The 19,614-nt window shown below is 52.1% G+C and overlaps 1 protein-coding gene across 5 annotated transcripts in view; it reads left to right on the top strand.

The window, feature by feature from the left end:
* NCOA7 (nuclear receptor coactivator 7) overlaps window positions 1-18,853 on the top strand; it is a 125,001-nt gene extending 106,148 nt beyond the window's left edge. For 4 of the 5 annotated variants that reach the window (XM_029054140.2, XM_029054139.2, XM_029054141.2 and 1 more), the window contains 5 exons: window positions 7,720-7,848; window positions 9,542-9,694; window positions 12,752-12,847; window positions 14,218-14,291; window positions 16,634-18,853. In XM_029054140.2, the coding sequence (XP_028909973.1) occupies window positions 7,720-7,848; window positions 9,542-9,694; window positions 12,752-12,847; window positions 14,218-14,291; window positions 16,634-16,769 (588 nt within the window). In that variant the 3' untranslated portion in view covers window positions 16,770-18,853. Of the gene's footprint in view, window positions 1-4,854; window positions 5,098-7,719; window positions 7,849-9,541; window positions 9,695-12,751; window positions 12,848-14,217; window positions 14,292-16,633 lie in introns of those variants that run through there. The other variant, XM_001506949.6, reaches the window with a different exon arrangement.
* The last annotated feature ends 761 nt before the right edge of the window (window positions 18,854-19,614 follow it).

Here is a 19,614-nt window from a genome sequence, read left to right as displayed (position 1 = left end):
GTGTCAGGGGAACTGGGTTCTAATTCATGCTCCACCCCTTGTCTGCTGTATGACCTTGGACAAATCACTTCTCTGGGCCCCAGTTCCCTCATCTGCACACTGTGGATTCAATACCTGTTCTCCCTTCTACTTAGACTGTGATCCCCATGTGGGACCTGGTCGGCTTCTAACTAACCCAGTGCTTACTACACATATTATTAACAATACTATTATCGTGACTATTATCATTATTATTACTACTTACCTTCCCCTCCGTTTCCCGGGAGAAGCTTTATCATTGGCGGAGCAGTATGGCTTGGCTCAGGGGAAAGCTGAGGATACAGGGGTGTCGGCGGTATCTGACCGTGGAAGACTGTTTCTGGGTCTTTCTTCTCTCCAAACCATTACATTCTTGGATTGATTCAACCAATAAATGGTCCTTATTGAGCAAAACTCATCCTCTAGACTCTGTTTGTCCTTCAGACTGTACGTTCACCCTCCAGGCTGTAAGCTCACTGTGCCCGGGGAACGTGTCCACCAGCTCTGTTATATTGTACCCTCCCAAGCGCTTGGTACTGTGCCCTGCACACAGAAAGCGCTTAATAAATATAATCGATTGATTGATTCCTTTGTGAAAAGCACTGTATTAAGTGCTTGGAAGAGTACAATAGAGAAATAGACCCATTGCTTGCCCTCAAGGAGCTAGTCTGTGTTTCCCAGTGACCTTTAAGGAAAGTCATAACGTAGTCCATAAAACAAAGACTGTCTTTTAGCTCCCAAACAGTCTCTCCAAGTGACTCTGTCATCTGGGAATTTGGAAACTCCCAATGATTCCCATCTTTTTCCAAAGAATATTGATGCTTCCACTGACATTTTTTTTTTTTTGCACTTGTTAAGTGCTTACTCTGCGCCAAACACCATCCTAAGCACGGAAGTAGTTCTACAGAATAATCAGGCTGGGCACAGTCCCTCTCCCATTTGGGCTGCTCAGTCTGAGTAGGAGGGAGTAGGGTTTAATCCCCATTTTCCAGATGAGGGAACTGAGGTACAGATAAATGATTTGCCCGAAGCCACGTAGTAGGCAACTGGCAGAGCTGGGATTAGAACCCAGCTTAGTAGGTTTAAGTAAATACTGCTTCCTCTCTCCTATCGGGCTGCTAAACACAGATAAAGGCAATTTCAGGTGGCAGACTATTACACATGAATGAGAGTGTAATCAGCAAGACAGGAGCAGAGACACGTTATATCTGTCACCATAATAGGTGCGGGAACATGAAGTTGAAGTCCAGATTGGGCATAGGGGAAGTAAGGACCCGATCCATCAGTGATACTTATTGAGCACTGACTGTGGGCAGAACACTGTACTAAGCACTTGGGAAAGTACAGTACAAAAGACTTGACAGACACATTCCCTGCCCACAACAAGCTCACTGTGTACAGGGGAAAGGAGAGTACAGTTAATTTGGAATCAGGGAAGTAGAAGTGTTTTGGGATTGGAGTGATTATCACTGAGCGCTTACTGGGTGCAGAGCTTTGTACTAAGTACTTGAGAGATGACAGTATAACTGACACATTCCTTGCCCACAGCGAGCTTACAGCTTTGGAAAAGATGTGATTTTAGGAGGGTTTTGAGGGTAGGAAGGGTGGAGGACTTTCAGATATGTAGGAGGAGGGAGTTCCATGCCAAAGGGAGAACATTTGCAAAGGGGTCAGTGTCAGATAAAATAATAGTAATAATTATGGAATGTTTTAAGCACTTACTATGTGCCAAGCACTGTTGTAAATGCTGGGGTAGATACAAGGTAATGAGGTTGTCCCACGTGGGACTCACAGTCTTAATCCCCATTTTACAGTTACAGTGTAACTGAGGCACAGAGGAGTGAAGTGACTCGCCCAAAGTCACACAGCTGGTGAGTGGCAGAGCCGGGATTATAATCATAATGATGTTGGAATTTGTTAAGCCCTTACTATGTGCCGAGCACTGTCCCAGGCGCTGGGGTAGATACAGGGTAATCAGGTCCCATGCGGGGCTCACAGTCTTAATCCCCATTTTCCAGATGAGGTAACTGAGGCACAGAGAAGTTAAGTGACTTGCCCAAAGTCACACAGCTGACGAGCGGCAGAGCCGGGATTAGAACCTATGACCTCTGACTCCTAAGCCCGTGCTCTTTCCTCTGAGCCACGCTGCTTCTCAAATGAAAGAGAGAGAAGGTTGGGTTACAGGACCTAAGTGTGCGGTTTGGCTTGTAGTGGGAGATCAGCGAGGTTGGGTGCGAGGGGATGAGCCGAGCGAGGACCTTAAAACCGATGGTAAGGAGGTTCTGTTGGATATGGAGGTGGATGGACAGCCCTTGGAGGTTTCTGAAGGGTGGGCAAATATAGAGTGAATTTTTTTTAGAAAAATGACCGGGGCAGCAGGGTGAAGTATGGACTGCAGTGGGGAGAGACGGGAGGCTGGGAGGTCAGCAAGGAGGCGGCTGATACTGTCATCAATAATAATAATAATATCGGTATTTGTTAAGCACTTACTATGTGCAAAGCACTGTTCTAAGCGCTGGGGTAGGTTCAGGGTAATCAAGTTGTCCCACGTGAGGCTCGCAGTTAATCCCCATTTTACAGATGAGGGAACTGAGGCACAGAGAAGTGAAGTGACTCGCCCACAGTCACGCAGCTGACGAGTGGCAGAGCCGGGAGTCGAACCCATGACCTCCGACTCCGAAGCCCGGGCTCTTTCCACTGAGCCACGCTGCTTCCCTACCCTGCATCAAGGCAGGGTAGGAGAAGTGATTGGCTCAACATGGCAGCAGTTTGGATGGAGAGGAAAGGATGGGTAGTAGCGATGTTGTGCAGACTGAACCGAAAGGATTTGGTGACACTATGTGGGTTGAGTGAGAGATGAGTTGAGGATGATGGCAAGGTTACAGGCTGGGAGGATGGTGGCGGTGTGGACGGTCAGAGAGAGTCGGGGAGGACGGGATTTGGGTGGGAAGGAGTTCTGTTTGGGACATGCTGAGTGGGGAGCTGCAGAACAGAGCCTGACAGTGAAGGGATGAGAGAGGTAATTAATTAGCACCCAACACTACAGCACTCAGAATCCACAACTGAATATAGAAACTCTCTCTTTGATGGCAAAGACTTCTACACTTAGTTGAAAGGAAAATAGACAGTGTTTCCCCAGTAGTCTGTCCTCCTCCGCCCCCCACCCTTGTTTTTGTCTCTCCCCTGCTTGTTTTTCTCTCCGCCCCTTGTTTCTCTCTCTCCTTTGTTTCTCCCCAGGCTTGTTTTTCTCTCCCCTCCTTGTTTCTCTTCCCCCCTTGTTTCTTTCTGTCTTCCCTTGTTTCTCTCTATCTCCTCTTGTTTCTCTCTCTCCCATCTTGTTTCTCTCTTTCCCCCTTCTTTCTGTCGCTCCTCTCTTCCTCCTTGTTGCTCTTCCCCTCTGTCACTCTACTCCCCCATCGCTCTCCCCTTCTTGTCGCTTCCCCCTGTGTCTCTGCCTCCTTTTGTCTCTCATTCACTCTTCCCTGTTTTGTGTGTGTGTATGTGCATTTCTTGCTGTGGGGCCACCCTTGGCATCTCAGGCTCCTCAGACTCCGGAACTAGCCCCCCTAGGGGCCTCATTTGCTCAGGAGAGGCTAGAACCTCCCATCTCCCTGGAACCCGGAGACAGGGGGCCGAGCAAAGAAGAAGGGTGTCCGGGCACACTGGCGCCAGCCCCGCAGGGGCGAGAGACGGATATCCAGCCGGTGTTTCCCCACAGCTCTCTGGACTGGTCTCCGGGCTTCCCTCTTCCCAACCCGAGAGCTACCCATTAGGACTGGAAACAGCCGCGAGTTCCTCAGCCGTCCCGAGAAGATGCCAGGTTGGGTCTTTCTAAGCCATCGGACGGGCCGTACGAGGTCCTCTGTATGAGCCTCGGGCCCTCCCGAACCCCGCCCCTGTTTTGCCCCCGGCCTCAGAATGTCCGTGTCCAGTGGGCACCTCCGCCAGTGATCGGTGGGCGTCTCCCCCCACTCTCTCACCCCAACTCACAGGCCTAAGCCTCACCACCCCCATAGGCTTCAGTCCATGTTCTGTGGGGGTCTCCCCCACCCCCACAGGCCTCAGCCACTGGTTTTTCTGTGGTTCTTTTAATGGTATTCATTTAGAGCTTACTATGTGCCAGGCACTGTACTAAGCGCTGGGGTAATTACACACTAATCTGATTGGACGTCGTCCCCGTCCCGCATGGGGCTCACGGTTTTAATCCCCATTTTCCAGATGTGGCACCTGAAGCACAGAGAAGTTAAGTGACTCGCCCAGGGTCGCATAGCAGACAAGTGGCAGATCCAGGATTAGGTCCTTCTGTCTCCCAGCCCTGTGGTCTATCCACTAGGCCGCACCGCTTCTGTTCCGTGGGGGGGGGGGTCTCCCCCGACCACGCTCTCCCCCACCCCCGCGGGCCCCATCCATTGCTCTTTTGGAGGGAGCAGCCCCTCTGATCCGTGACGGGGCATTCCCCCCAGATGCCGTCCCCTTCGCCCTCCTTGCCCCTGTGGTTTCGATCTGACCCGCTCTGCAGCTTCACCCCTCCCCGGGGACCCCGGGCCCAGACACTTGACCGGCCAATGCCCACGTCACTAGGGGCGTCGAGCCAGCGGGTACCCCCAAAAGCCCCGGGCAGAGAAGGCCGGGGGGGAGGCCAGGAAATGAAGGGAGACAAGGCAGGTCGCTGTGCCCGCCACTGTGGCCGAGCCCCTCCCGTCAGGATGAAGCAGAGCGGCTCCGCCAGGAAACGGCAGTTGCGGCCGTGGCAGGATCCCAAGGAGAAACTCCTTGTCCCTCCCGGGCAGGAAGAGGCGGTTTGCTCTCGCCCCTAATTTGGACATTTTCCTACGGGAGCTTTGAAACTTGCCCAGGAGCCACCAGGAAATAGAAACCGAAAGAGGCAGGAAAGAGCGTATAAATAGGTTGAGTGGCCGGGCTCCAGCAGCGAGGCTGAGAGGGCACCGGGAGCAGGCGGCGTGAGAGCGGGAGCAGCCGGGACCTTCAGCCGAGGGCGGGAAAATGAAAGTCTCTCGGCGGACCGTGGACGTGCAGATTATCTATTATGCCAGAGCTGACCGGGAGCCTTTTGTGGAGGTGTGGTGGGGGGCCGCGATGTGGGGAGGTGGCCGGGTGTGGAAGACAGGAGGTGAGGGGAGAGGGGCGTTACAGCAGCCCTCCTACATGGGGGACTCACCTGACCTCTATCCCCGAAGCCTCGGGGAACGGGGAGGCCGAGGTCACTCCCTGCACACAGTAAGCGCTCAGGAAATACGCTGGACTGATTGATTGGTCGATCGATAAGGGGACTCTCTCCCCTCTGAAGTGGGAAATGAGTCGGGGTTTTTTACGGCCGTGTTGACCCGAGGCAGGCACCTGCCGGGCCTGTACGTTTCTCTCGGGGCAGAGACGGGGGGGGGGTCTCTGTTCACCGGAGGGGTCTGCTGTTCTCCTGGGGGTCAGAAGCAGCATTGCCTAGTGGACAGAGCAAGGGTCTGGAAGTCAGAAGGAACCGGGTTCTAATTCCGGCTCTTCCACCTGTCGGGTGGGCTTGGGCAAGTCTTTTCGCTTCTCTGTGCCTCCTTTACTTCATCTGTAAAATGGGGATTAAGATTGTGGCCTCTCACGGGGACAATGACTGTGTTTTTTGTTTTGCCTTGAATGGTACTTGTTAGTGCTTATTAACATGTAGGGACATGTTAATTAGGTCAAGCACTGTCCCAGTCCCACATGGAGCTCACGGTCTAAGTAGTCTGTTTAGCTTCTGTCTACCCCAGTGCTTAGTACAGTGTCTGGCTCATAGTAAGTGCTTAACACAGACCGTTAAAAAGGAAAATGAGAAAGGCAGCGCATGTGGGGTTGGCCAGTCCATCTACTCTGTCTGTTTCAGTCGGTGAACACAACAATTCGGGAGGAAGTTGAGACTGAAATCCCTCAGTAGATGGGGGGGACCCGCTTGGGTTTTCTTGTAAACTGGAGATTCTCCGACTGGTTCCCTTGTTTTAATGGTATTTGTTAAGCTCCTACTATGTGCCGGACACCGTTCTAAGTGCTGGGATAGATTCAGCTGGATGGAAACAGCATGAAATAGTGGATAGACCACAGGCCTGGGAGTCAGAAGGTCATGGGTTCTAATCCAGTGTCTGCTGTGGGACCTTGGGCAAATCACTTCACTTCTCTGGGCCTCACTTACCTCATCTGTAAAATGGAGATTGAGACTGTGAGCCCCATGTGGGACAGGGACTCTGTCCAACCCAATTTGCTCGTATCCATCCCAGCGCTTAGAACAGTGCCTGAAGCATAGTAAGTGCTTAAGAAATACCACGATTATTATTCTAAGGTAGGGAGTTCGGCCGGAGTCGGGTCTCCCGGCGAACCGAGTTTCCTGTCAGATTTGTGTCTGCGGCAGCAGTTACGGTGGGGTGTTTTGGGGCCCAGGAGGGAGGACTGTTTGGCCGGGCAGCTGGCTGCCCGGTTCCCGCTGGGACTGGCGATGGTGGCATTCTCCTCTTCCTCATCCTCTTCCTCCTCCTCCTCATCCTCTTCCTCCTCCTCCTCCTCCTCCAGCACCAGGTGCGGATCTCGTTTGACTGACCCGAGTGTCCATCCGTGGCCTACGTCAGGCTCCGTGTGGCCAGAGGTGGTTCCCTTTGCCTTTTGGTTTTTTTTTTATGGTGCATGTAAAGCGCTTACTATGTGCTAGGCACTGTACTGAACACTGAGGTAGATGCAGGTTAATCAGGTTGGACCCAGTCCCTGTCCCACAGGGGGCTCACAGGTCTTAAGCCCATTTTACGGATGAGGTAGCTGAGGCACAGAGAAATGAAGTGACTTGCCCAAGGTCACGTGACGGACAGGTGGCGGAGCCGGAATTGGAAACCATGTCCTTCGGATGCCCAGGCTTGTGCTGTGACCACCAAGCTACATTACTTCTTTGCTTCCCCAAGTCCCCCACTGCTGGGGCTGCTGCAGCTGGGGGTCTCTGATGTGTCTCCCTAGGGGGTCTCCCCCTGCCCCCCAAAACCCCTCGGGGGCTGCAGAGAGGCGAATGGCCAATGGAGCGGGCACAGGTGGCCCGGGCAGGCTGGGAATGAGAGTTGGCAGCAGTGGTTCCCGAGGCATCTGTTCACCACCTGGAGCGACTTAGGGCCTGGGGCTGCCAAATGTTATTGGTAAAAAAAACCTCAACTCGTGTTTGGCTTTCTCCTGCTCATATATTGCAGGGAAGTTAGGGAACTGCAAACAAATCAAAAGAACTGAAAACAGATTGTGCGTGTGTGTATGTGCCCGTGTGTCCATTTATGTCTTTATTATGGTGTAAATCAACGTTGAAAGTCAAACTGCGTATCCTTTCGGTGCGTCCTCGGCCCCTGCTTAATTCGACGGCATCTAGCCTGCCCTGAGAGCAAACTGTGGGACAGGCTTTTTGCGTCTTTGTATTTAGAATACATTCCCCCAGGCCCCACTCCAGGGTCAGCCCTGCAAGCTGACATCCTCTCTCGACCCAGGCTGGCGGAAGGGTGGGCCGTGAGGGGGGCCGGCAGGACGGGCAGGAGGGTGAGTGGGTTTAGGCCAGAATGGGGTGGTCACGGGGGGGGGGGGCAGCCAAGGGGTAGACCAGCTCGTAGCACCAGAGGACGAGTTGGGTATTTGGGGAGCGGGACCGGAAGGAGGAGAGTTAGGAGCGGAGATGATGCTCTGTGTTCTCTCACGCTTCAGATTATCACCGTAGAAGAGGCAAAGCGCCGCAAGAGCACGTGCAGTTACTACGAGGAGGAGGAGGACACTGACGCGCTCCCCATCTTGAAGCAGCACAGCGCTCTCCTGGAGAACATGCAGATCGAGCAGGTGGGTGGCCCTGGGAGAATCTGCAGGGCTGCCCGTGGTGGCCCTGCCTGAGTTTCCTTATTCATGCATTCAGTCATGTTTAATGAGTGCTTACTGTGTGCAGAGCACTGTACCGAGCGCTCGGGAGAGTACAGTATAGCAATAAATGGACACATTCTTCGTCAGTCAGTGATACTTATTGAGCACTTACTGTGTGCAGAGCACTGTAGTAAGCATCTGGGAGAGTAAAATTCAGCAGAATTAGTAGACACATTCCCTCCATCTAGGCTTGCACTGGGCTAGAGCAGACATTGTCAGCATTCTGTCGACTTAGCCTCCCCCGGTAAATGCGTTCCACAGAGGATGTTGCAGGGGCTCGATGGCCTTTGATTTCTGTCAATCAATGAATCAGTAATATTTATTGGGCACTTCCTATGTACAGAACACTGTACTAAGTGGTTGGGAGAGTACAATACAACAGAATAAGCAGACACGTCCCCTGCCCATAACGAGCTCAGAGGCAAAAAAAAAATAACATCTGGTCAATGCTATCGTGTTCACTGTCAGTGGTGTGTACTTACTGAGCACGCAGTTAGCCCTCAAGAAATACCATGGATTGGTCGATGACTATGTGCAAGCACTGTGGAATCATAATTTACATAAAGCTGTGGTTCCTCCATGGCTTCTTTTGCTAGTTTCAATATTACTGTTTTGTCTTCGTTAAGGATGTACGCTTCTGGAAAGCAGAGACTCTGTTTCGGGGTGCTTAAACTTGCCTTAAGCGTGATTTCTCTATCCAAAGTCAGCCATTCCACTATTATCACCTCTTACTGCAGGGCTCCTCTATAACCAAAACTGCCCTAGCATTAATCTTGTATTTGTTTTGGCCTCGCATAGTGGCACTGAATATCCTTTTGAAAGCCCTCTATAAAAAGTACTGACAGCACCCCCCTTAACATCAGCCTTTCCATTTTATTTTCGAGAGGATTTTGCTGGGTTACCGTTTGGCTGACTGTTGGAAATATTCAGACGCTTGCCGACATTTCTCTCGGGCGAAAAAGATGTTTAAAGTAGTTGAAGACCTCAGTTCTAGTCAGTGACTAGTCTAGTCTAGTCTGTGCCCCCGGCCTGCTCGGGTGTCCTTGAGCCGGTCACTTAACCTCTCTAAGGCTCAATTTCCTCATCTCTGAAATGAGATTAAGATGGCAGACTTCATGTAAGACAGGGACTGTGTCTGAGATCTTAACCTCTAGCACATAGTAAACGCTGAATACATTTATATTATTATTATTATTATTGCTGTTACTTCAGGAAGGTCTCTTGACCTCTTTGTGCCCCATTTTCCTCCTCTGTAAAGTACCAGCTTCCGCCGATGATGAGAATAAGAGCTCATCTTATGGGGAAGAATTTCGAAAAGGCTATTAGAAAATGTTCGGCAGATTCAAACTCTGATTATTCCCTAGCCCCGTTTCTTAGGTAAAGGAACTGAAGGTCAGAGAAAAAGTGAATGTCCAACGAGGGCTGCGGGAGACCAGGCGTGGAAACGCCAGTAGCCACTGTCCTCCATGGTCCCTTCCAGACCCGGCTGGCGGCCGACAGCTCCGTGACGGTTGGGTGGCCGTTGGTGGGGGAGGCGTGGGCAGAGGAAGGGGAGGGAGGGGAAGAGGAAGAGGAATGGGCAGCTACAAGGTCTTCTCTTGTTCTTGCATCCCAGCTGGCCCACCGCCTCCCCGCGAGGGTGCAGGGTTACCCGTGGCGACTGGCCTACAGCACTTTGGAGCACGGGACCAGCCTGAAAACACTGTATCGGAAATCGGCCTCTCTGGACAGCCCCGTCCTCCTGGTCGTCAAGGACATGGACAACCAGGTGAGGGCGAGGAGCCGGCCGTCACCCCTCGCGCCCTCTCGGGCTGGTTGGGCGGGTGGGCGGCTTAGCCCCCGGACTTCTTTTTAAACCCATCGGCAACGCCGGCGAGTGTCAGCCCCGTGGGCCCGCCGGCATCGTCCCCGTGGTTCAGCCAGTATCGGTCCCGTGGGCCGACCAGCATCAGCCTCGTTGTCCAGCCAGAGTCAGTCCCGTGGACCAACCGGTCCAAAACTCTGTCTCCGGCAGGAGCGTCAGGAAGCGTGGGGGAGCCATGTGCTGCTTGGCCTCCTTGGACTCCCATCTTTGTAGTTGGACATCTCTCTCAACCAATCATTGCTATTTACTGAACGCTTACTGTGTGCCAAGCACCGTAGGATAGAACAGAGTTGGTAGACACATTCCCTGCCCACAACGTGCTAACGGTCTAGAGGACTGCACCACTGAGTTTCCCCTGCAGTGGCCTGGCATGGATCAGCCATCCATAGATGGATCCTAACTCTCCGGGGGGATCAGCTGGCGCTTCCGGCTGCTCAGCTTCATGAGGGATGAACTGCCTGCTGGCTGAAAGGCTGCTGTATTTTGGGTACTGAACCTCTCTCCTTCTTGCATGGGCCTAGAAGGCTCACATTAGGCCCCTACCCGAGCAGGGGAGCGAGGGGAGGGGAGAGACAAGGTATCCCTTGGGCTCCTAGAGAAGAAGCGTGGATCAGTGGAAAGAGTACGGGCTTGAGAGTCAGAGGACGTGGGGTCTAATCCCAGCTCTGCCACTTTTCAGCTGTGTGACTTGGGGCATTTCACTTCTCTGTGCCTCAGTTACCTCATCTGTAAAATGGAGACTAAGACTGTGAGCCCCACGTGGGACAACCTGATTACCTTGCCCAGCGCTTAGAACAGTGCTTGGCATATAGTAAGCGCTTAACAAATACCATCATTATTATCATTATTATTATTATCAGTTCTGGGGGAAAATGTGGTGGGGACAGGCTGGGATTCTGAACTCTCCAAGGGCTTCTGAAAGCTACCGGAGTGGACTCTGGAAATTGATCCATCTGATTCACCCAACCTATAAATACCATTATTGTTAATAATAGCCGTGGTATTTGTTTAGCCCAAACTATTACCAGGTACTGTACTAAGCTCTGGGGTAGATACAAGCAGATTGGGTTGGATTCAGTCCCTATCCCACATGGGGCTCTCACAGCCTCGATCATCATTTTATAGATGAGGTACCTGAGGCCCCTTGATTCTATTTATTGCTACTGTTCTCGTCTGCCCATCTCCCCCGATTAGACCGTAAGCCCGTCAAAGGGCAGGGACTGTCTCTATCTGTTGCCGACTTGTTCATCCCAAGCGCTTAGTACAGTGCTCTGCACATAGTAAGCGCTCAATAAATACTATTGAATGAATGAATTAATTAATTAATGAAGTGACATTCCCCAGGTCACACAGCAGACACGTGGCGGAGCCGGCATTAGAACCCATGACCTTCTGACTCCCAAGCCCGTGGTCTATCCCCTACGCCATTACTCCTTTCACTACTTCTGGTACAGGAATTGGCTGAGAAGGAGAGAATCCATGATGTTTGTACATTGAGGAATTTTGTAGAACCTCTCCTTGAGAATTAGAAGTTCGGTGCAGTAGATCCTGTGCTATCCTCAATGCTCCCCTTCCCATTTCCCTTTCCGTTTCCCTTTCTGTTTCCTTTTCCTTTTCCCTTTCCCTTCCCCTTTCTCCTTCCCCTTTCTCCTTCCCCTTTCTCCTTCCCCTTTCTCCTTACCCCTTTCTTCCCCTTCCCCTTCCCCTTTCCCCTTGTCAAGCTTGACAAGCAGTAGAAGGCAGCATGGCCTAGTGGAAAGAGCACAGGCCTGGGAGTCAGAAGACCAGAATTCTAATCCCGGCTCTGCCAGTTGCCTGCTTTGTGACCTTGGGCAAGTCGCTTCATTTCACAGTGCCTCTGTTGCCTCATCTCAATAATGAGGATTGAATACTGGTTCTGCCTCCTACTTAGACTGCGAGCCTCGTGTTAGACAGGGTCTGTGTCCCACCTGACTGATTTGAATATACCTCAGTTCTTTGAACAGTGCTTGATACATAGTAAGCACTTAATAAATACCATTATTGAAGGGGAAAAAAAGACCGTTTGGGGAAGGGAGTTTGCTGTCAGAACGGAGTCAAAGATATCCAAGGCATGTGTCGGAGGGCGGGGGTGGCCGGGGGTGCTCCATCCCCACATTTCCCCCGTTAATGGGACCGAGGAACTGAAACATCCAACTCCTACCAGGGGGTGCCTCATTTACAGTTAATAATAATAATAAGAATCGTGGTGTTTATTAAGCGCTTACTATGTGCCAGGCACTGCACTAAACGCTGGGATGGATACAAGCAAAGCGGGTTGGACCCAGTCTCTGTCCCACGTGGGGCTCACAGCCTCAATCCTCATTTTACAGATGAGGGAACTGAGGCGACGTGCCCAAGGCCGAACAGCAGACTAGTGGCGGAGGCGGGATTAGAAGCCATGACCTTCTGACTCCCAGGCCCGTGCTCCATCCGCTAGGCCATGCTGCTTCCCCGGGGTTAGGTTTCCCGAGCCCTCCCTGTCGAGTGTTCCCGCCACCCCCTCCAAGCCCGGAGTTGAGCTGCTCAGTCTGCGAAAGCCCCATCCAGCGGATCCCCCGCAAAACCCTCCGGCGGGGCTTTCCTGAGCCCGTCCCGCTCTGTCTGACGGTGCTTCTCTTAGCGTGGCGTAGTGGATGGAGCCCGGGCCTGGGAGGCAGGAGGTCATGGGTTCTCGTCCCGGCTCTGCCACTTGTCCGCTGTGTGACTCGGGGCAAGTCACTCCCTTCTCTGGGCCTCAGTCCCCAGAGAATGGTGATTAAGACTGCGAACCCCATGTGGGACAGGCGACGAATCCGACCTGATCGCCTCGTATCTACTTCAGCACTCAGAACAGTGCTTGGCACCGAGTAAGCGCCTAAGAAATACCGTAATTATCATCAGTATGACGGCGCAGAGTAGAGCGCTCCCTAATTGTGATTTGATCGGTTGCTGTGTTGGCAGGTGTTCGGGGCCTACGCCACGCACCCCTTCAAGTTCAGCGACCACTACTATGGCACCGGCGAGACCTTCCTCTACACCTTCAGTCCTAATTTCAAGGTGAGCGGGATGCGGGGGTTGGGCGGGTCTCCCTCCCTCCTGAGGAAGCCAGGACCCCCTGCCGCTGAGGGATGCGGAGGCCTGCGTCTCCATGAGCGAGTGAAAATTCAGATTGTCACGTTTCCCAGCCAGGGACCACTCCAGGAAGAGCCCCCTCCCCCCCAGCCCTGTGGCCCAGGGGGAAGCCCCCTGCGGTAGAAGCCCACGACCTACTGGCCCGATCAAAGGGCCTAGTGGCCAGAGCACGGGCCCGGGAGTCAGAGGGTCGTGGGTTCTAATCCCGGCTCTGCCGTTCGTCTGACCCTGGGCAAGTCACTTCACTTCTCTAGGCCTCTTGCCTCATCACTTGTCAGCTGTGTGACTGTGGGCAAGTCACTTCTCTGTGCCTCAGTTCCCTCATCTGGAAAATGGGGAGTAAGACTGTGAGCCCCACGTGGGACAACCTGATTCCCCTGTGTTTACCCCAGCGCTTAGAACAGTGCTCTGCACATAGTAAGCGCTTAACAAATACCAACATTATTATTATTATCTGTAACCTGGGGATTGAGACTGTGGGCCCCATGTGGGACACGGACTGGGTCCAACCCGATTTACTTGTGTCCACCGCAGCGCGTAGTACAGTGCCTGGCACATAGTAAGCACTTAACAAATAGCAATTATTTGTTATTATAATCATTATATATTTTTATATATTATTATAATGATGAATTTACCTCGTCCAAGCGGAACGGTTCTCGCCTTTAAACCCTCCGTTGCCTTGTACAGCAGAGAGTGCCGGATAAATGGTCCACACTCAACCAAGGCTGCTAGCAAGTAGCCAGTTGACCTTTGGTTCATGTCTCAGCCCCTCTCGTGTCTCTCAGGCACGAGGGAGCAGCGAGCGATGGTCCTCGTGGGCAGCCGTGGAACAGTCCGAAGCCAATCACTGGACATTTCCTGTTAGTCAGCCATATTTATTGAGCACTTCCTGTGTACAGAGCACTGTACTAAGCGCCTGGGAGAGGACAGAGCAACTTTATAACAGACACAGTCCCTGCCCACAACGAGTTTACAGTCTAGAGGGCGAGTCCTAATTTGCGTAGACACCATCAGCCAAAACCTCTTAGCGTCAGCCCAATTTTGACAAGTGGCCAGCCCAAAGAGTACTCGAGAGGCCCTTTGGAAGGCTCCATTGGGTGGGGCGGTTCAGTTCGGTCCAGGAACGGCAGTCAGTGCCAATTCGAAAACCTCCAAGATGGAGATTGGTCAGGGGAAAGTGGAGCCTGAAGGGTTTTCTCTGAGAAACGTCCAAGCGTCCAATTCCTGCTAAGCGAGCCTTGTCGATATCCTTCATTTCTAATAGCAAAACGGTGGGTCTTGTGTTCTTTCAGGTGTTTAAGTGGAGTGGAGAAAACTCTTACTTCATCAATGGAGATCTAAGTTCCTTAGAACTCGGTGGTGGAGGGTAAGTGTTGTAACCTCCTTTTTGCCACGCAGGCATCAAAAACTTGACTAGAGGGTTCCATTGAAATCCACGGTCCCTCTAATTCCGGATCTGGCCCGCACAAGGAACAGTGGCTCAGTGGAAAGAGGCCGGGCTTGGGAGTCAGAGGTCATGAGTTTGAATCCCGGCTCTGCCGCCTGTCTGCTGTGTGACCGTGGGCGAGTCACTTCACTTCTCTGTGCCTCAGTTCCCTCATCTGTAAAATGGGGATTAAGACCGTGAGCCTCACGTGGGACAACCTGATGACCCTGTATCTACCCCAGCGCTTAGAACAGTGCTCTGCACATAGTTAAGCGCTAAACAAATACCAACATTATTATCATTATTATTATTCCTTTTGACTGATTCTTAACTAACTAAAATGGCTGTCGCATTTTTTTTTTTTTTTTAGAAAAGGCAGGGATCAGCCTTCTAGTGGCTGGCTGAGAGACACATTCCTATATGCTTTGAAAACTAGGTAACTTCATGGGTGAAAAATCCATATCCGATCACTAAAGGAAAAATTAGCCTAGTACTGGTAATATTAATGGTGTTTATTGAGCACCTCCTCAGTGCATCACACGGTACAAAACACTCGGGGCCGTAACCTCCTTTTGGGCAGGGAACATGTCTACCAACTCCATTCTATTGTACTCTCCCAACTGCCTAGTACACAGTAAGTGCTCAATAAATACCTTTTATTGAGCGACTGAAAGTAGAATAGACACAAAACACACCTTCCCTGGCCACAAGTTGCAGACCATCCCATGGGAGAGGCAGATTACAAAATTATTTACCGAGAGCGGCTGTAGTAGGCAGAACGATCATCAGAAAGGTAGTAGGGTGAAGGTACCAAAAGGAAATAAAAAAGAATAATTGTACAACTTGAGACTTCCTAAGCGTATATTCTCAGTATAGCACTTATCTATTATATTATTATTAACAATAATAATAATGGAATTTGTTAAGCACTTACTAGGTGCCAGGCACTGTTCTAAGCGCTGGAGTGGATACAAGCAAATGGGGCTGGACACGGTCCTTGTCCCACGTGGGGCTCACAAGTCTTCGTCCCCATTTTATAGAAGAGGTAACTGAGGAACAGAGGAGTGAGGTGGCTTGCCCAAGGCCACGCAGCAGATAAGTGGCGGAGCCGGGATTAGAACCCATGACTCTCTGACTCCCAGGCCTGTGCTCTATCTACTATACCGTGCTGCTCCTCTACACGTCGTGCTGCTCATACCCATCGTCAGCACACATGTATGTTTGTACATGTGCCAGGAAGCACCGTGGCCTAGTGGAAAGAGCCTCAGTTCCCTCATCTGTAAAATGGAGGCGAAATACCTGTCTTCCTTCCTCCTTATGAGGCAGGGACTGTGTCTCTTCTCATGGCATTGAATCTGCTCCAGCGCTTAGAAAGAAATGAAGCAGTGCGGCTCAGTGACTAGACCACGGTCCCGAGAGTCAGAAGGTCCTGAATTCTAAACCCAGTTCCGCCACTTACCTGCCGAATGACCTTAGGCGAGTCACTTAGCTTCTCTGCAAAATGGGGATCGAGATTGCGAGCCCTATGTGGGACAAGGGACTGTATCCAAACGGATAAACTTGCGTCTGCCCCAGTCCTTAGTAAAGTGCCCGGCGCATAATCAATCAATCGGTTGTCCATCGGTTGTATCTATTGGGTGCTCTTCAGGGGTAACCAAGGTTTCCGTCGGTAATGACTGTGGCCTTTGTTAAACTTTTACTACGTGCCAAGCGCAGTTTCTTTTTAGGGTATTTGTTAGGCATTGATCGATTATGTGCCGGATGAGGTAACGGAGTCACAGAGAAGTTAAGCGACTCGCCCAAGGTCACCCCGCAGACAGGTGGAGGAGCCGGAATTAGAACCCAGAGTCCTGACTCCCGGGCCCGTGCTCTATCCACTAGGCTTAGCTGCTTCACTTAGTTCTAAGTGAACCAAGTGAGGAGATGCGATGCAATCAGCCGAGTCACGGAATGCTACCGTTTATTCTCGCGTTGTACTTGCCCGAGCGCTCAGCACAGTGCTCTGCACCCAGCAGGCACTCAATAAATACGACCGAATGAACGACAAAGTCCCCGCCCCGTAGGTAGGAGGGAGGACGGGTATTTCACCGCCATTTTACACATGAGGGAACTGAGGCCCAGGGAAGCAAGGTGACTGGCCCAAGATCACACAGCCGACAAGTGATAGAGCCGGGGTTGGAATCCAGGTCTCCTGGTCTCTTTCCATTAGGCCACCCCACTTCCTAACGCGGAGCTCGAATATAGCGAGATCCCGGGGTTCATTTCGATCACTTCTCTTCCAGGGGACGCTTCGGTTTATGGCTGGACGCTGATTTGTACCATGGGCGGAGCAACTCTTGCAGCACTTTCAATAACGACGTCCTCTCCAAGAAGGAGGATTTCATCGTTCAGGACCTCGAAGTTTGGACATTCGAGTGACCTCCAGACGGCCTTAAAAACCAAGGGACCAGGGGCGACCAGCCCCTCGAGACCGGCTGGGACGTCATCCCCCGCGCTGTCCCTTCGAGCTTTCAGAAACGGTCCCAAGCATGATTCCGTAGCGGGAAGAGCCCGAAAGGCCCCACCCAGGAGAGACCAAAAACCGGGTGACGGCCCGTGAGTTTTCCTTCCCACGTCCCTCTGCTCCTCCTTTACCGGGATGGCGGATTTACGGACGGCTCTCGGGGCGAATGGGTCCCTGGCGGTTCTGGGGGGTTCTTTTTTTCGGTAACTGTGAAGAAGATACTGTGGAATAACGAATGTTCCATTCGCGGCGTATTTAAATCCAACAACTGGCATCGTCAGAGCCTGCAGCCCACGCTAGTTTGCCGTGGAAAGGCTATTCTTCTTTAGAAAAAAAAAAAATCACACTCCCGGCACTGGATGGGGCAGTGAGTTTATTTAAGGAACCATTATTATTTATTTCTAGAACTTGTCTGAATATTTTTTGCTTTTAATGTCTCAAATCCTGGCATTGAAGAGATGGGCGGTATTGTTTTGACAGCAAACCCCTGTGATTTGTATAGTTTTGTAATTTTTTTTTGGTTTATTCTGCAGAGAAAATATTATTTTGTATTTTTTTTTTTTTTGCCCTAATTCGTTTAGGGGAGTGCATAATTCTGAGTCCTTTTTCAATTGACGTGTCGTCAGCCCGTCGTACTGACGCCTTGATATTTTGTCATTCCAGCAAACAGAGCAAAACATTCCAGCTCCTAAGCAGGAAAGTCCGGGTAAAACGGTGCCGGCTATTTCTCGGAGTTCGGTGGGGAGGCCAGGAGGTGACTTGGCTTTGAGAGCCTGCCTTAGAAACGAGTGGAAAAGAGAGACGTTTAGGGAGAAAAATCTCAAATCGATAAGAAAGTTATCAGTCCGTGTAGGGCTGCGTGGGACAGTCGCAAACGGTGAATTTTTAAAGGGATTTATGTGATTCCCCGGCCCTTAGGCCAACAGTGGAATGTTCTGCTTTAAGATAGTAGAAGGATCGTTTTCTTTCGTTTTTTCTTGTATTTTTCTTTTTGGTGGGCGGGAGGAGTTCCTTCGTCCGAAATTTAATTTTCCTTTAAGTGAAATGAGGTTTAAAGGTGGCATCTTTGTTCCCGAGGCCCGTTTCTCTTGCCAAAGGCAGCACCGGATATCTGATTGTCAGGAAACCATCGAATGTAAGCCGATACTGAAGGGGGAGAGGGTGACCGTTTCCCCCTTGGGGATCCGCCGTGGTCCCCAGCTCCGTATAGAAAACCGGTTCGTTGACTCCCACGGTCGACGCTAAAGGCCGTGTCGGTGGCGATGTCAAACTCAGAGCTACAGAGCGAGCGTGGCCTGGTGTTGTTCGGATCCACCTGCCGTGGAAAAAAAACAAAGTCGGTTTTGGGAGCGGCGGCAACACGGCGCGTCCCTCCGTGATGTTAGAAACATGACGTGATCCATCAATAGGAGAGGTGGGGGGCCGGAGGGGAGGTAGGGGTACCGCATCCAGCCCCCTCGGGATTCTCGATTCCTCTGTGCCCCGTCGGGTGGAGAGAGGCACCGAGCGGCGTCCCGTCCCCCCCGTCAGATCGACGAATCCCTCACGCCTCACGTTGGTTCTGGGCGACCGAAAGCTGCCCCCCAGATGCCGTGTTGCCCCGGCCTCCTCCTCCTCCTCCTCCTCCTCCTCCTGTTTAAGAGCGTAATTCTTGAGGCTCTGACAGACCGTCGGGCGAGGCCCCCCGAGAGCGAGGGGCCGGGGGGACGAACGTATCGCCTGGGGACGGAACCCGGGAATCCCGTTCGCCGTCGTCACTTTCTAGCAGCAAAGCAGCACTTTGGCGTTTCGCGCTCGATCCCTCCGGCGTCACTCTCGTTCTCGCCGCGTCCTTCCATGATAACCTACTTGTCGGAGCCTATCCGGATGCCGTGTCCCATATTTAAAGCAGTATTGTTCTATCGAGACTCTGTGACCCCCTAACCTTCAGCTCTTGAATATATGTAATGCAGCGCTCTCACGATATTTTCAATAAAGGAATTTATGCATTCGACGGGAAGCGTGGCCTGAGACGACCTGGCGCGTTTCCTGAGGCGATGCCATCTCCTCCTGCCTGGAAGGCTTGTCGTCCGAAATGAGGGGGGCCGGTGGGGAGCGGTGGGAGGAGGGGTGCTCTCTCCACGGGCTCGACCGGGGCTACGAGCCATTGGTCACGCGGGATCGGTGGCCTCGAGCTCAGGATTTCGGGAGCAATAAGGAGCCGGTTGGACACGTCAGATCCTACCCATGGGGACGTGCCCTCGTGCCCTAGAATGGGAAAAGGCTGGTAGCAAAGGGGCAGGAAGACGTCCCGTCTTGGACCCTAAGCCGATCGGTCAGTGGTATCGAGGGCTTGGTAACGGTGGTATCTGTGAATGATGGTAATGTTGGTATTTGTTAAGCGCTTACTGTGTGCCGACCACTGTTCTGAGCGCTGGGGGAGATGCAGGGTCATCAGGTTGTCCCAGGTGAGGCTCACAATCTTCGCCCCCGCTTTACAGATGAGGGAACTGAGGCACAGGGAAGTGAAGTGACTTGCCCGCGGTCACACAGCTGACGGGTGGCAGGGCCGGAATTCGAACCCATGACCTCTGACTCGCAAGCCCGGCTCTTTCCACTGAGCCACGCTGCTTCTCCAAGCGCTTACTCTCTAAGAAGCAGCGTGGTCTAGTGGATAGGGCACGGGCCTGGGAGTCAGAAGAACCTGGCTTCTGATCTTGGCTCTGCCGCTTACCTGCAGGGTGACCTCGGGCAAGCCATTTAACTTCTCTGTGCCTCAGT

Source organism: Ornithorhynchus anatinus, chromosome 2 (genome assembly GCF_004115215.2).
Source record: "Ornithorhynchus anatinus isolate Pmale09 chromosome 2, mOrnAna1.pri.v4, whole genome shotgun sequence".
NCBI lineage: Eukaryota > Metazoa > Chordata > Mammalia > Monotremata > Ornithorhynchidae > Ornithorhynchus > Ornithorhynchus anatinus.
The sequence above is the reverse complement of the archived record's forward strand: the minus strand, read 5'-3'. Positions and strand labels throughout refer to the sequence as shown.